Genomic DNA, 16,015 nt, shown 5'->3' with positions numbered 1-16,015 from the left:
AGCCACACAGCATCAGGCAAACAATTTCTTGCCATTCTGATATTTGTTCATTCAATAAGCATGTATCAAATGTCTACTGTGAGCTAGACACTGGTCTAAACTTTGGGGATATCGTTGTAATTAAGGGTCTCTGCCATAAGGATTACACTCTAATGGGAATTCAGACAATAAACGAGTCAGAAAGTAAACAAGGTAGTAAGCTAGTTCTGTGAAGGACATAAACAAGAGTGAAGGACAGGAAAGTAGAGAAAGTAGTATTTTAGGGAGACCTAAAGGATGAAGTTGAATGAGCCATGTGAAGAGCTGGAATAAGAGCATCAGGAACAGAAAGTTGCAAAAGTCCTGAGGTGGGAAAGAGACAGCACAATTGAGGGAAAACGTAGGGAGGGCTTAATAAGAAGGCAGAATGGTAATGGAGGTCGTTGTAAATAGGCAGAGTAGGCAGTTCAAATTTTATTCCCAAGTGAAAAAGTCAAGGAAGGGTTTTGTTAGGGATATGACCAGCTGATTTTTTTAAGGATCACACTACCTACTGTGGAGAATGGATTAGTGTCTCCTATTCTCAGTACAGCTGCGTGGCCTGGAAAACTACCCAGCCTTAAAGGCCCAGTTCAAATGGAAGCCCTTCTTACTCCCAGTCCTATTAGAAACTTTCTTTGTACTGCCATTACACTTTGTCGTAGCAATTATCACTTTCATAATGTACTTATAAAGTGATTGTTGATAATGAGATTATTTTGCCTTGTATTGCCCACACTTTCTCTAATATTAAAGTCACATAATGGCTTGATTAAAAAATTAATAAATAAATGAATCTGCAGTCCACTATTGTTAAAGGTTTACATCAGGATTCCAGAATTTGGGGGCATTATGGGTTTTGCCTCAACTCCTAGGTTTGTTTGTTTTTTCAACGCCTAGGTTTTTAAACATGAAATACACGCACCATTCCCAAAGAGGTTAAAGCCCCCATTTTGTTTAAAGCCATGATTTTGTTTTGTTTTTTAATCCCCAGAGGTGGTGGGAAGAGTTTGAGAGTTTATCTTAAAAAAATTATAACAGGGGCGCCTGGGTGGCGCAGTTGGTTAAGCGTCCGACTTCAGCCAGGTCGCGATCTCGCGGTCCGTGAGTTCGAGCCCCGCGTCGGGCTCTGGGCTGATGGCTCAGAGCCTGGACCTGTTTCCGATTCTGTGTCTCCCTCTCTCTCTGCCCCTCGCCCGTTCATGCTCTGTCTCTCTCTGTCCCAAAAATAAATAAACGTTGAAAAAAAAATTAAAAAAAAATTATAACAACAAAAAAATTTTTATAAAGTTGACACCCGTGTCACCAATGCTAGTTCCCGGACAACTAGGTCTGTTAGTGTTAAGAGAAATTCGGTGCTGCAGTACGAGCCAGAAACAGCTTCAGTTCCCAGCATTATGGACTGAACTATTTTTAAAATGTTTCCATCACAGATCCAGCTGCTCTTCAGAGCAGGATACAGGTCTAGAAGTTTTGAGAGAAAAAACGTTCTTCAAACTTCCATTTGGTACGGAGTCCAAGGAGACGGTACACAATCCTCTAATAAAGAAATTCGGCTGTGCTTCGCTGGCAGTAGTATTTCTCCTCGGCTGCCCTACTTAATAGGGCACTGCCTGCAGCCACCTGTTACCTTGTCCCTTACAGTGCCACTCTGTTCAGCTGACCACTTGCTCAAGATGGCTACAGGAACACTTCCGGCATCTTCCCGAACAAGGCCCGCCTCCATTGCGTATTTTCGCTGCGCCGGGGGCGGGACTTAGACTTAGCTTTTGATTGGTCAACTTGACTAGCGACCTTTCCCCTCCGCGACAGTTTCCCGAGGTGCCTAGTGCCTGAGCGGCACGGACGAGAGTAAGAAGGGAGGCAAGATGGCGGACGTGCTGGATCTTCATGAGGCCGGGGGCGAGGATTTCGCCATGGATGAGGATGGGGACGGTGAGGACAGTGGAGGCTGCTGCGGGAAGCGGGGAAGGTGCGAGAGAAGGATGTAATAGGAAAACAATTCCTGCCCGGCAGGGAGGATGGGAGTCGGGGAACCAGGTTTCGGTTGGATTAGAGACTGCGCCCCCTTCGGGAGGAATGGGGGAGGGACCGGGAAGGGAATGGGACTGGAGGTGATGGGACTGCCTTCAGATGATGTTTTCGGAGACAGACTATTGTTATAAGTAACTGTTATCTTTGTTATTCATTCTTTCACTTCTGGGGCTCCAGAGAGCATCCACAAACTGAAAGAAAAGGCGAAGAAACGGAAGGGCCGCGGCTTTGGCTCCGGTGAGTGTTGTGCCGGGAAAATGGGTTTAGAGTGGCGACAGCTACGAGTTTCGGGGTCCCTATTCGGACTCATGGGGAACAGTGGGAGAAGAGATTTCCGGTGATCTCCTGTATGTTCTTTATAGAAGAAGGGTCTCGAGCGCGGATGCGTGAGGATTATGACAGCGTGGAGCAGGATGGTGATGAACCCGGACCACAGCGCTGTAAGTGAAATGTAGCCAGTAGGGCTCTGTGTTTGTAGTGAATTATGGACCAGTGAAATAAAACCAAGTAGGAATGGAGTCAGAGATAGCTTAACCAATCTCTGAAACCCGCACTCACTCCACTGTTGTGATCTTGTTTGAAGTTTTTCTCTGGTGTGCTCATTCTCCCTCCCTTCCCCAACAGCTGTTGAAGGCTGGATTCTGTTTGTCACTGGAGTACACGAGGAAGCCACTGAAGAAGACATCCATGACAAATTTGCAGAGTATGGAGAAATAAAAAACATCCACCTCAACTTGGACCGGCGTACAGGATACCTGAAGGTATCCTAAATAACAATCTATTGTTCTCTTCCCCCATAACCTTTGACAGCATTGGTAGTTGTCCATTGTGATTGGCCAAGAAATAAAATGAGGTTGGCAATTGATTTTGTTAGACACAGAAAAGAGACAGATAGAAACAGACATTTTGTACAGTACAGTTATATGGTGTACATTCATTGTTTAAAGTTTACATATTTTTCTATTTGAGTATGAGCCTAGATTTGAGGAATAAAATAGTGGTATTTGGTGGAATATGAAGGTTTTGATCTCTGTTTTTTCACTTGTCCTAGGGGTATACTCTAGTTGAGTATGAAACATACAAGGAGGCCCAGGCTGCTATGGAGGGACTCAATGGCCAGGATCTGATGGGACAGCCGATCAGTGTGGACTGGTGTTTTGTTCGGGGTCCACCCAAGGGCAAGAGGAGGTAAAGTGGAGAGGGCAAACTATCTTGGTGAAGGGAACATGAGCAAAACAGAATAAGGACATAGAATTATGTTCCTCTGATGGACTCTTCCTTTTCCCTAGAGGTGGCCGAAGACGCAGCAGGAGTCCAGACCGGAGGCGGCGCTGACTGGTCCTCTCTTGTCCAGATGTTCTCTCCAGAGATTCCTTGTGACCATACAGCCTTGGAGAAGTAGGGTTGGGGTGGAAATCCCCGTGTTTATATTTAACTCTCACTCTACTTGCTTAGTGGGTTGTGGGTTTTTTTTGAGTTATGAATAAATGTCCCATTTTTGTTTTGTACATTTAAAATTACTTTTCTGTTCTAACATTGCAAGCTCTGAAGAACTATTTACGGTAAGGCAGTATGGGTCACTGTGGAGATACTTCTAGGGACTCGATTCTGTGTGATTTTTTACATTAGATCTAGTCTTCAAGTTTCAGCTAGGGTCAAAGTAGAGAACACTGCTCGGTATTTCTTTTTCTTGGAAGCTAAGAGAGCACGGGCAGAAGTGAGGTGTTCTTGTGATATTAAAGAATAATGTTCTGTTTCTGTATACTCTGTCCTGGGCAGATGGATGTTACAGGAATGTCTCTTTTGTTTCTTCTGTCCTTGCTGCCACATTTGTTTGTACTTCCAGCTGTCTAAGGGCTTGAATCTCCTGTTGGGGCATTCTCTCAGAGCCTTTTTCCCTGGAGGAGTCTCTACTGTGTTCTTGGTGCCTTCAGCAGCCAAGGGTAAAGGCTCCATAGAGGAGAGGATCCAGAGGAACACTGAAGAGGCCAAAAAGGAAAAGGATGTGGCTGAGGCTGGGAGGGACTTCAGTTAGCATGATGGGGGAGAACCAGTACCACAGTTCTAGCAGGTAATAAGGTGTCCCAACAGAGGACAAACGTCAGCAAGACAACTAGGGCCAGTCCCAGGGCCCGCAGACGAACATGGGAACAATTGTCTAAGGAGCAGCAGAGGGCAAATTCACCGGCAGGGGTTGGGAATTTAGAAAATATATGCAATTTCAGAACCCCTCAGCTTCTGAGTTGAGTGTAGGGTGAATGGATGAGTGGCAGAGATCGTGAGCTGGAGCTCTCCCAATACAAGGAAGAAAATATGGCAAATAGGTAATGCTATAAACCCTCTTCCCTTCCCAAACTGGGACTATATGCTTCCCTCCTGTCCCCCCACCCCAAGGATTATGACAGACATGCTGGAGAAAAGGTTTTGATTGAGGTGCTGTGTTACATGAAGCTACTAAGTCTTCTTGAAGACTTGATGGTATCCAAGACTAAAGGAGAATACTGATCATCTTTCTCCTTACTCCGTACCCAGCTAACTCAACCCCAGAGGATAGCTAGAAGGTTGTTAGAGTTGAAGGCATTTGGCAAATACTTGCAGCATCAGGTGCTAGAGATATGGTTATGAAGTTACTTTTGGTAACAGCTATCAGATCAGTAAGTAAGGCTAGAGGCCATAGTTTTAAGGTATGGATTAGGGCCCGGGGATTGGAGTCTTATCGTGGTCCCCCTTCCTCATCGGGAACTGGACCCACTGAAGACGGTGAAGGTATAGCAGACGGTCATGGCAGTCCATGGCAGCAGAAAGAGGCAACAGAAGGTGAAGAGGTTATCGGTGGTCTCTTGCCATCGAGCCTTGAAACTGCCTTTGATGACACACTGGATGAAGGAGACTGGGCCAGCTTGGCGGACGGTGTGGAACAGGAACAGCTGGAGTGGAGTTTGAGGACTATTAGAACTGGTCCTCCTTCCCCCTTCCCACCACCAGTCACACTGTCTTCCCAGCATCCTTCGTTCTGTGCAGAGCTGTGCAGTGCTGAGTACTGGTTCATCCGTAGTGCCATATTTAAAAGGTTAGAATCTTGAAAATATTCCTTTCAGCTGTGGAGCTCATCAGTCAGTTCGTTAAATCCTGGGACTTAAAGAATCTTGCCTTCTCGAGTACTATCCTAATGTTGCACTTTGTAAAAGGGTATTTCTACCACATCAACATTTTTAGCCGAAATGATTTTTCTGATGTGTCTAATCAATTCTGTGGAAAAAGAAATTTTGTATAAAATGGGTGCTGCTAAAATTTCAGGCCATTTTGCAGCCACTAGGTGAAATGACCTTCAGTAATAGTGTTATGTACAATAACTATTAACAGTGAAAAAATGCTAAGTAATAAAATGTAACATTCTTCCAAATGCTATTGGCTGCCCTTCCCCCTTTTTTTTTTTTTTAATTTTTTTTTTTCAACGTTTTTTATTTATTTTTGGGACAGAGAGAGACAGAGCATGAACGGGGGAGGGGCAGAGAGAGAGGGAGACACAGAATCGGAAACAGGCTCCAGGCTCCGAGCCATCAGCCCAGAGCCTGACGCGGGGCTCGAACTCACGGACCGCGAGATCGTGACCTGGCTGAAGTCGGACGCTTAACCGACTGCGCCACCCAGGCGCCCCTGCCCTTCCCCCTTTTTGATAAATTGCTGAGGTTTTTATTTTAATCCATAAAGAGTATTTTTCAGTTTAGAGCTTCAGGATTAGTACCTTGGTTCAGGTAAGGCAGATTGAGTCACTGTTTGATAAAGCAAGTTCAGTGGGTGTCAGATTCCTGGGTCTAAGGCATTTGGGAAAGTGATTTCAGCAGGCATGAGGGACTTTTAGGAAAGATGAATAGTATCAGCCATAGACAATTTTATGAATGGCTTTGGGTTTGATCAGCTCCTCCGAGCTAGTTAGGGGAGTGGTCTTTCCTCTTTCCCTGTCTTGAGTCCATATATTTCTGGGGTTTTTTTGTTTGCTTGGTTTGTTTTGTTTTGTACCATGCCTAGCAAATTGTGAAAAGGGTTTAAAAATAGGCAAGCCTCCTGTACGAAGTTTGGTCCATAGTTCTAGGTCTGTTTTTCCTTTCCCGTATTTTATATGCAATTTACCACCTACTATAGAAACCTTCCTTTCAACTTGTGGAAACTTGAGCCTACAAAGATAATTTCTAACTACTCCAGTACTCCCTTGACCCACTTTTTTTTTTTTTTTTTTTTTTTTTTTTTTACAGACATATTAGTCCTTGAAGGCAGGACTGATATTTAAAAAATTTTTTTTTTTTCAACGTTTATTTATTTTTGGGACAGAGAGAGACAGAGCATGAACGGGGGAGGGGCAGAGAGGGAGGGAGACACAGAATCGGAAACAGGCTCCAGGCTCCGAGCCATCAGCCCAGAGCCTGACGCGGGGCTCGAACTCACGGACCGCGAGATCGTGACCTGGCTGAAGTCGGACGCTTAACCGACTGCGCCACCCAGGCGCCCCTAGGACTGATATTTTAAATACAACATATGGCGGGGGGGAGCACCTCGGTGGCTCAGTCGGTTGAGCGTCCGATTTCGGCTCAGGTCATGATCTCAGGGTTCGTGGGTTTGAGCCCCATGTTAGGCTCCATCCTGACAGCTCAGAGCCTGGAGCCTGCTTCAGATTCTGTTTTTCTGCTCTCTGCCCCTCCCCCACTCACACTGTGTCTCTTTCTCTCTCAAAACTAAATAAACATTAAAAAAAAAAACCCTACTTTTAAATAAATACATAAATAAATACAACATGTGGGCAATGCAGAATTTATACAAGAGGATACTAACTTGGAACCAAAAATACCACCTTTTGCACATGTATCATAATGTTAATCAGTTTGCCGTTGAACCAAATGGGGACTGCGGTTGTCAGAATGTCTGTTACAAAGGATGAAACTCCTATTTAATATCTTGTGGCCCACTGGTTTCAAGTGACTTAGACAAAGTGATATAGCTAGTAGTAGAGCCTAGACTCAGAAGAAACAAAACAATGCAATTAAAAAAAAAAAAAAAACAGGCTTCTAGGGGTGCCTGAGAGGCTCAGTTGGTTAAGCATCTGACTCTTGGTTTCGGCTCAGGTCATGATCTCATGGTTCCTAGGATTGAGCCCTGCATCTGACTCTGCCCAGACAATGCAGAGCCTGCTTGGGATTTTCTCTTTCTCTCTCTCTCTCTCTCGCTCTCTCGCTCTCTCTCGCTCTCTCGCTCTCTCGCTCTCTCTGCCCCTTCCCTGCTTCTGCTGTCTTTATCTCTCAAAATAAATAAACCTTAAAAAAAAAAAAAACAAAAAACAGGCTTCTAACTCCCAGTCCACATCTAAAATTTGTTTCATATAAAAAACTAAACTTTTACACTAAGGCAACAATGCTGCTTTTTAAAGCTCTGGGTAGCAGAGGTCCTGTTGCAACATATTGTTGGAAGCAATATTTTTTATCTTAGAACTATAGTCAGACTAACTTTTGGTAGTTACATTTCTTTTTTTTTTTTTTTTTTTTTAATTTTTTTTTTCAACGTTTTTTTAATTTATTTATGGGACAGACAGAGACAGAGCATGAACGGGGGAGGGGCAGAGAGAGAGGGAGACACAGAATCGGAAACAGGCTCCAGGCTCCGAGCCATCAGCCCAGAGCCTGACGCGGGGCTCGAACTCACGGACCGTGAGATCGTGACCTGGCTGAAGTCGGACGCTTAACCGACTGCGCCACCCAGGCGCCCCTGGTAGTTACATTTCTAATATTTGAGGATTTAGGGATCAGATTTTAAATCTGATTCTATAATACATTATCATTCCACAGCCCTTCCACATATAATCCTAATCCTGGTCTCCGAAATGCTGCTCTACTCCTTCCCCTCAGGGGGGGGTCTTAAAGGTTTTGGTCTTAAAGGAATTGCTTCATATTTCATTTTTTTCCCCTAGATTTCTAGTTCATTGTCAATATTTGAGATTTGATAACTGTATCCAAGTTCACATGCTCTGTTTTCTTTCTAGCGTTCTTTGCAGTTTTCACAATAAAGCTAGAATAAAAAATACAAATCTGATTATTTCACTCTCCACATTTTACCTTAGTGCCTCTCCACTCAGGATAAAGTACAAGCTTAGTATTTGTAATCGAGCTTTCCTTCCCATCCAGGCTCATTACCCATTTTCTAGCCCTCAACTTTAGCAGCAACCACTTTGAATTCCTTTGCCTTCCACCTCCCCACCATTCCCTGCTTTATTTAACTTGTTTAACACCTCTCTTAACAAGTCAAAAACAATCAGTTTTAATGTCTTTGAGAAGCTTTCCCTGACTGTCCAAAAGTGGTTTCGGACACCCTCATTGTTCTTTAGCTTCTCCGTATGCTTACCTTTAGCATGATGCTTGACTGCATACTGTACTACAATTGCATACTAATTTGTTTTCTGCACTAGTCTAAGTTTCTTGAAGGCAGGACTCTGCTGCTCAATCCTTGATAGAGCATTTGAGTGTACCTAGGAGTAATGCACATAATTTTTTAAATGGATGAGTAAATGTACTACAGAGTTTTACCCAAAGCCCCTGGCTTCACTGTCTTCTTTTTTTAATTTTTTTTTTTTTGTTAATGTTTGTTTATTTTTGAGAGAGAGATTGAGAGAGTACAAACGGGTAATGGCGGAGAGTGAGACCCAGAATCTGAAACAGGCTCCAGGCTCTGAGCTGTGAGCACAGAACCTGATGTAGGGCTCTATCCCATGGACTGAGAGAGCATGACCTAAGCCATAGTCGGATGCCCAACCAACTGAACCACCCAGGCGCCCCCACTGTCTTCTTTATAGACCCCCATATGTGTTTCAATCCCTAGAGTTTTCTGCAATAATCTCCTGAAGAAGGTGAAGCTGGGGAGATGCAAAAAGGTGGGAGCCAAGCATAGCAAAACAAAGCTGAAGAAGGAGTCATAGATACAGGTACTGCTTTTAAGAAGTAGGCTCTTAACAGAGATACAGATTAGCATGCAATGATCGGGTTTTTTTAAATGTTCATTTATTTTTGAGAGAGAGTTGAGCAGGGGAGAGACAGAGAGCCGGAGACACAGAGTCCAAAGCAGGCTCCATTCTCTGAGCTGTCAGCACAGAGCCTGATGCTGGGCTTGAATTCACGAACCACAAGATCATGACCTGAGCCAAAGTTGGGCACTTAACTGAGTGAGCCACCCAGGCGCCCCAACATGCAATGATCTTAATTGGCAAAACAACAGACTCCACTCTAAGGATTATTGGGTGACCACTGGCCAAGCACACGTCTTGACTCCAAAGGTTTATGTTGCATACCCAAATTCTTGTTCAGTCTAGCCTTGAGTCCCAAGTCACTCACCTGGGGCAAGGCAAGCAGGAAGCTAAGTCCTCAGGCTGTCTCCAGAAGTTTCCTTCCAGCTGAGTGGGGTCCATGCGGGTGGAGTACTGCTTCCTGGCGGTGGAGTCCAATGACCACAGGCAGGAAGGCTGCAGCATACATGGCCATTAGTTTCAGGAACATGAGTGTCCGACACGCAATGTCCCCGGCCAGCCATTGAACAGTGATATTCCAAGTGGCATCTAGGGGCCACAAAGGTGACAAGTCAGCAGCTGCTAATTGGGCAAAGAGTTGCACAGGGGAAGGATGGAGTTGGCTGGGTCGTGGCCGAGTCACTGACCACAGCATGGTCAGGTTCCCTACAGCCAAAGAAACAGTACAATGGTCAGTCCCACTCAGACCTTGGCTGCAGCTGAGAAGGTGAGGAGCTCTGATCCCACCACCTCTACTGATCCCGCCCAGACCTCCTCCTCCGCAGCTAACCCCCGAGGGGTGCCTTGCCTATAGACATGGTGGTCTGGAAGGGAAAGGGGTGAGGGGATGGAGGGTGAGTATGAAGAGGTTAGCTTCGTCCACTGAGTCTTCGCCCTTCTTATTAGGAAGGGTTAGCTGGTTAGTGCGAATTTCGTCCACTAAAGCCTCTGTCCCTGGAGACTCTCCATCTGTATTCTGGAGGTCACCGGCCAACCGTCAGGGTCCTGCGGGGAGCAGGGATCTGGTGCTAGCTTCTACTCCCATAGACTTCTTCAGCCTCTAGAGCCCTGGATTTGGCCGCAGCGTGCGTGCGTGTGTGTGTGTGTGTGTGTGCGCGCGCGCGTGCGTGCGTGTGTGTGTGTGTGTGTGTGCTGGGGGTGTTTTGGAAGCATCCCCGGGGAGGGGCAACCCTATCCCAGCCGCCGAGGCGACCTGGCATCTGCGCCTTCTCGCCCCGCCCCTGCTCTTGCAAGCCCCGCCCCCAGTCCAGATTATTTAAAGAAGAATGTGCCGCCTGAGACGTGCTTAGGAAACAGAGGCCACCACACACACAAAAACACGGCAGGTGTTGGCCCAGGACAAACGCTTCCCATTCTGAAATTCCGCTTCCGAGGCCGGCCCCACTCATTTTCTTTTCGGAGGATGTTTGTCCCTCGCGAGCAACCGTTGGCTCGTCCAGGAGGCGTGACTAGGGGCGGGAAGTGGGGCGGGCGCGGGGCTGCGGAGCCGGGACTGCCGCTGTCATGGACGCCTGGGTTCGCTTCAGTGCTCAGAGCCAGGCCCGGGAACGGCTGTGTAGGTGCGGCCCGAATAGGAATGGGGGTGGGGGCAGAAGAAGATCCTCGTGAGGCGAGGTCCGTTCACACTACGGGGGTCACAAAAGGTCAACTCGGGCTACGGGGGCCCGGACGGACAGCCAGGAGCAGATCTGAGCGGGCCGTGAGATGATTCGTTTCTGCTCACCGGAAGGATGGGGAAACTGAGGCACGAGTGGGCCAGCGGGGAGGCCGCGAAGGGTTGCCATGTCCACATAAGACCAACACTTTACTCACTGGGCGGTGGTGGCGTGAGGAGCATTCGCCCCGCGACGGAGAGCCAGACTCTGCCCCCAGAGCTGAGTGGCTCTCGTTCCCTTGTCCCCTCACCCTGCTGTTATCCGGGAACTCCTCTGCCTCCGCCCTGTCTTCCGGTCTCGATTCAGCTAGAGGGCCTTGAAATCTACCAGTTCACCTATTCTGAAGAATAATCTGCTCTCCGTCTGCCCCCCACTCCCTTACGTATCACATACATTCTCACACGGATGTGCTTGTGATGGATCCCCTGCTGCCTTCAGAGTCCCTTTCAGACTTCATCATGGTCAAACCTCTTATTTTCTCAACTCCAAGTGGTGTCCCTCAGCCCTTTCTAGTCTCCTTTTTATCCTTAAGCTTTTCCCTTCCCCTGCCCTGGAGGAGAAATGGTAAGATACGGGCGTATACAGGAGGACAGGGAATGGTCTCAAACTGGGAATAGGGAAGTCATTACTTGCCTCTTGGAAGACTTTTTGAGGGGTAGGTTAGGGAGGTCTCTCTACCTTACGTTGCCTGGCCTCTCCTCCAGGGCGGCTCAGTATGCCTGCTCCCTTCTTGGCCATGCACTACAAAAACATGGGGCCAGTCCTGAGTTACAGAAACAAATTCGACAACTGGAGAGTCATCTGAGTCTAGGAAGAAAGCGTAAGTAACTGTGCTTTTGCTTTTATTACTCCAACACTCTCTCCATCCCCAGCTATTCTCCCTCAGTCCCTCTTTCCTGTTCTTGACCTCCTCTGCCCATTCTTGCCCCTCCTTTGGCTCTGCAGTTATCCTCTGCAGGCCTCCTGATTGAGATCAGAGAAGAGGGGTAAGAGGCTAATGAAGGATTGGAGAGAATGGGGCAGGTCTGAGAACACCAAACTGGGACACGAGTTGATGAAAATTTGAAGAAAAAAGTTTTTTGAACTGATTTTCCTCTTTAAAAAAAAAAATGTTGTTCCTATCACTTCCTCCATTTTCACCTTCTTTTCTCTTTCTCTGTGCCTCACTCTCTCTTTGCCTCTACTTCCAAATCCTTGCTTTTCCTTGCTAATCCCCACAAGTTCTACGACTGGGTAACTCAGCAGATGCCCTTGAGTCAGCCAAACGAGCTGTGCACTTATCAGATGTTGTCCTGAGATTCTGCATCACTGTTAGTCACCTCAATCGAGCTTTGTACTTCGCCTGTGACAATGTCCTGTGGGCTGGAAAATCTGGACTAGCTCCCCGTGTGGATCAGGAGAAGTGGGCCCAGCGTTCATTCAGGTTTGATATCCTTTTATCCTACAAGACCTTTTGTATTCCCTGTACTGCCTGCCTTGCCTTTTGTGAAAGATCTTTCAGGGTCTTCCTAGAATATACACGTCTTGATCACTTGGCATCCGGTCTTCATTTAGATTTTAAACTATCAGAGGATAGTGAATGGAGGCAGATGGAAGGCAGATTTTTCCTCCATGATGATGCCTAAGATACTATATTGATTTCATTGTGCTTCTGTCTATACCACAGATTATGTCTTTCACTGCCTGCTCATTCATTCATTCTAAAAATATTTAGGAGGTGCTTCCTATGGGCTAAGGAATAAAGCAAAGAGGCAAGTACATATGGTTCCCACTCTCTTTATGCTCCTAGTCTAGTGGGGGGAGCCATATTAAGACAAATACCAAACCCAATATTTGTGGAAGTGTACAGAGTGTTATGAGATATATAACAAGGGGGGCCGATTTCAATTGAAAGGCTAAGGAAGAACTCTTTGAGAGAGTAATGTTTTAGTTTAGACTTGAAGTCTGAGTACAAGTTAGACAAAGCCAACAGTGGCAGGGAAGACCTTCTCAAACAGAAAATATCATATTCTAAGTCCTTAAACCAGGACATATTTTGTGGAATTAGAGAAATAGAAAGGAAGCCAGCATGATGAACAGTATCGAGTGAAGGGCGTACGTTTCAGCTGGAGATGTATGCAGGGGCCAGATCATTCGTGCAAGGCCTCTTAGGCAAGGGTAGGATTCTTTGGTTTCGTTTTGTTTAAATTTTATCCCAAGTACGATGGGTTCCGAACAGGGATGTGACATGATTCAAATTGTGTTTAAAGAAGATCTGTCTTGCTGCAATGTGGAAGGTGGATTGCGGTAGGGCAGAAGAGGAGATGTCCTAATATGGCCAAGAGATGATGTTGGCTTGGACTAAGGAGCTGGCGGGTAATGAAGGTGGAGAGAAATATGATTTGGGATTAAAATTATCTGTATACACATCATTTTATTTGTTTTTATTTTTGTTTCCTGTGATTCTGTTTGTTGTGTTATATAACGTTAGCATCTTTCCATCTCCATTTATGTCTTGCTTTTCTCCTCATGTTTATCAGTGATTTACAGCTATTACATGGCTTATAGTGTATGAAGGATGGGAGTGAAGGCATGGCTGGACTGTTATGGAAAAGCAACTCCCTAGAAGAGTTTATATGCCATGTTTATGCATTTCATTCGACAAATATTTATGGAGCTCTTACTGTGTGCCAGGCACTAGTCTAGACAAGGGTACAAGGGTAAAGATAAAAGGAGTCCCTGCTCCAGTGGAGCTTACATGGTAATGGGAGGAGACAAACATAAAGAGACAATAAATAAAAATATGAGTAGTTAAGTGCTGTGCAGGAAATTAAATTATGGTCGTGTGGTAGAGAGTAAAAGGCTCGCTACCTTAGAATGAGGAACTCTCTGAAAAGGTGCCATTTAAGCTCAGGCCTGAAGAGCAAGGAAGCACTAGCCAGGTGAAGATTTTGGAGGGAGAATATTCCGGGTGGATGGATGAGGCAGTATAAGGGTCCTAAAACAGGAACAAGCTTGATGAGATCAAAAGATAGAAAGAAACTAATATGGTTGGAGCATAGTGATTGAGGGCAAGAAACATTCAAGATGTTGTTCAAGAGGCAGGGTCAGACGTTGAGTTCTGAAAGCTTGCCTAAGGTGTCTAGAGTTCATCTTAAATGGGGCAGGAAGGAAACCATGGAAAGTTTTAAGAAGGGGAGTGATGAAATTAGATTGTTGGGGGCAGGGGGCAAGAGTGGCCATGGAGAGACCAGTTAAATGAGTAAAGTAGTAGTTCAAGCAAGAGGTGCCGATGGTTGAGACTGTGCTGGTAGCGTGTAAGGGAGAAAGATGGGGTTGGATTCAGGATGTGTTTTAGAGGTAGGGCAGTTATATTGAGCATAGACCAGTGTTGTCATAGTGGATTAAAAATCAAAAACAGACTGTTCGGTGTTTGTTTTCTAAGTAATCTCTATGCCCAACATAGGGCTGAGACTCACGACCCCAAGATCAAGAGTTGTATGCTCTACTGACTGAGCCAGCCAGGTGCCCCAGACATCGACTGTTCTTAAGGAATTGATAATCTAACACATTTAGCAAGTTGCTGAACACCTCTGGGCCTCCGTTTTTGTTTTTGTTTTGTTTGTTTTTTTAACAAAAGGATGGGATTTAAAAGATCTATAATGTGTCTGAGTTTCTGAAACAACTGAAGCTCATTCTCTCAAAACGTTTGCATTATTATAGTTCATGTCAAATGTGTGTGTGCTAATGGCTTGCCAAGTGGACAAGTGAGATTTGAGGTTGAATTTGGATGGTTTGATGATGCTCATGATGTTAAGCCAGGATCTTAAGGTACGCATAAACGCTGATTAGTTACAGAAAGCTGGGAAGACATTCTTAATAGTGGCTAATAGCACTTACTGCTGGTGTCCCAATGTATAATCCCTTTGCATTACGGGGGAAAAAAATGTTTACATGTTCTATTTGTTGGGCTTCGTGGCTACTGTCTGCCCTTACTGACTCTTCTTGCCTGTGTATCCCAGGTACTATCTGTTTTCCCTCATCATGAACTTGAGCCGTGATGCCTATGAGATTCGCCTACTGATGGAACAAGAGTCTTCAGCTTGTAGCCGGCGACTGAAGGGGTCTGGAGGAGGAGCCCCAGGAGGAATTGAAAATGCAGGACCTGGGGGTCCAGGGACTCCAGGAGGAGGCTTGCCTCATCTGGCTCTCAAGCTCCAGCTCCGAGTCCTACTCTTGGCTCGGATCCTTCGAGGTCATCCCCCACTTCTGCTGGATGTGGTCAGAAATGCCTGTGATCTCTTCATTCCACTGGACAAACTAGGCCTCTGGCGCTGTGGCCCTGGGACTGTGGGGCTTTGTGGCCTTGTGTCCTCCATTTTGTCTATTCTTACCCTAATCTGCCCTTGGCTAAGACTCAAGCCCTGATATTCTGGTACAAGATAAGGAGGGGATCTGAATTGGTAAGATGCAATCTTAGATCGTCCCCAGTATACCAGTCTCATTCTAATTCTCCTCCTCAGTTAAAGTGAAAATCCCAGGATTCAGGGGTAAGAGAGAGGAGCTTTGGGAAAGGTGAGGTGAGGAGAGGTGACTTATGAAGTCAACGGGGTGATTCTGATGTTCAGATCTTCCGGAGTTTTTGTTTTTTCCTCCTCCGGTGCAATGTCTGTGTCTCTCTTGACCCCTTTTACTTTGTCTCTTCTGAGTCTATTTAAGATTCCGTCTCTACATCTTTTTCTTTTTCTTTTTTTTTTTTTTACCTTCTCCGTTTGCTGTCCTGGGCATTTTAAGCAGCAGCAGAATTACTCTTTTTTGGTAAGGGGAGGTAGAAGGTGTGGTCTGTGAGGTTCTAACTGCCTTCATCTTTTTCCTCACAAAAGTGACTTGTAGCAGATTTTATCCCTTTCAAATGCCACCAGATCATAATTTTAAAGACTTTTGTCCCAGTGGACTCTCCCCTTACGCACCAGAGATGGTGCAATGGTTCTTCCTTCATGTCTACCTCACCGGCCTCCCTCATGACTTGGCCCTTCCCTCTGCTCACACCTGCAGATTTCCACTTACACTTTTATTTCAGGGCTTTGTTCCCTAGCCTGTTCCCACCCCTTCTTTGCCTATCCAGAATGATGCTGTGTCTGGCATCTTGCTGTAAATACTGTACAGTGATTCTGTGTAAATAGCTGTGGCCTGTGCCCACAATGGAGAGCAGGCCTTTCAGGTCAGCACATTAAAGATCAGTTTGCTCATCAATGTTTGGTCTGGT

At 45.8% G+C, this 16,015-nt stretch overlaps 2 protein-coding genes and 1 pseudogene across 7 annotated transcripts; 2 read left to right on the top strand and 1 right to left on the bottom strand.

The window, feature by feature from the left end:
* Positions 1-1,767: 1,767 nt before the first annotated feature.
* Positions 1,768-3,560, top strand: RBM8A (RNA binding motif protein 8A). 4 transcript variants are annotated; one of them, XM_025935023.2, is made up of 6 exons: positions 1,768-1,953; positions 2,230-2,289; positions 2,418-2,492; positions 2,677-2,813; positions 3,104-3,240; positions 3,342-3,560. In XM_025935023.2, the coding sequence occupies exons 1-6, from the start codon at positions 1,887-1,889 to the stop codon at positions 3,385-3,387; spliced, it is 522 nt and encodes a 173-aa protein (XP_025790808.1). In that variant the 5' UTR covers positions 1,768-1,886; the 3' UTR covers positions 3,388-3,560. The 4 variants fall into 4 exon arrangements, with proteins under 4 accessions (XP_025790808.1, XP_025790806.1, XP_086574174.1 ...); XM_025935021.2 differs by having other exon boundaries at positions 1,775-1,953; positions 2,415-2,492; XM_086718048.1 differs by having other exon boundaries at positions 1,777-1,990.
* A 1,197-nt stretch (positions 3,561-4,757) lies between these two features.
* On the bottom strand, positions 4,758-10,006 carry LOC112865199 (gonadotropin-releasing hormone II receptor-like; annotated as a pseudogene). The gene is made up of 2 exons (XR_015254121.1): positions 9,423-10,006; positions 4,758-4,979 (listed from the first exon to the last, which is right to left on the bottom strand). The product of XR_015254121.1 is annotated as a gonadotropin-releasing hormone II receptor-like (transcript).
* A 531-nt stretch (positions 10,007-10,537) lies between these two features.
* Positions 10,538-16,000, top strand: PEX11B (peroxisomal biogenesis factor 11 beta). 2 transcript variants are annotated; one of them, XM_025933287.2, is made up of 4 exons: positions 10,538-10,674; positions 11,475-11,590; positions 11,992-12,193; positions 14,772-16,000. In XM_025933287.2, the coding sequence occupies exons 1-4, from the start codon at positions 10,619-10,621 to the stop codon at positions 15,175-15,177; spliced, it is 780 nt and encodes a 259-aa protein (XP_025789072.1). In that variant the 5' UTR covers positions 10,538-10,618; the 3' UTR covers positions 15,178-16,000. The 2 variants fall into 2 exon arrangements, with proteins under 2 accessions (XP_025789072.1, XP_025789081.1); XM_025933296.2 differs by lacking the exon at positions 10,538-10,674 and adding an exon at positions 10,695-10,859.
* Positions 16,001-16,015: the final 15 nt, after the last annotated feature.

This window comes from Puma concolor, chromosome C1 (genome assembly GCF_028749965.1).
Source record: "Puma concolor isolate L17-30 chromosome C1, mPumCon1.1.hap2, whole genome shotgun sequence".
Taxonomy (NCBI): domain Eukaryota; kingdom Metazoa; phylum Chordata; class Mammalia; order Carnivora; family Felidae; genus Puma; species Puma concolor.
The sequence above is the reverse complement of the archived record's forward strand: the minus strand, read 5'-3'. Positions and strand labels throughout refer to the sequence as shown.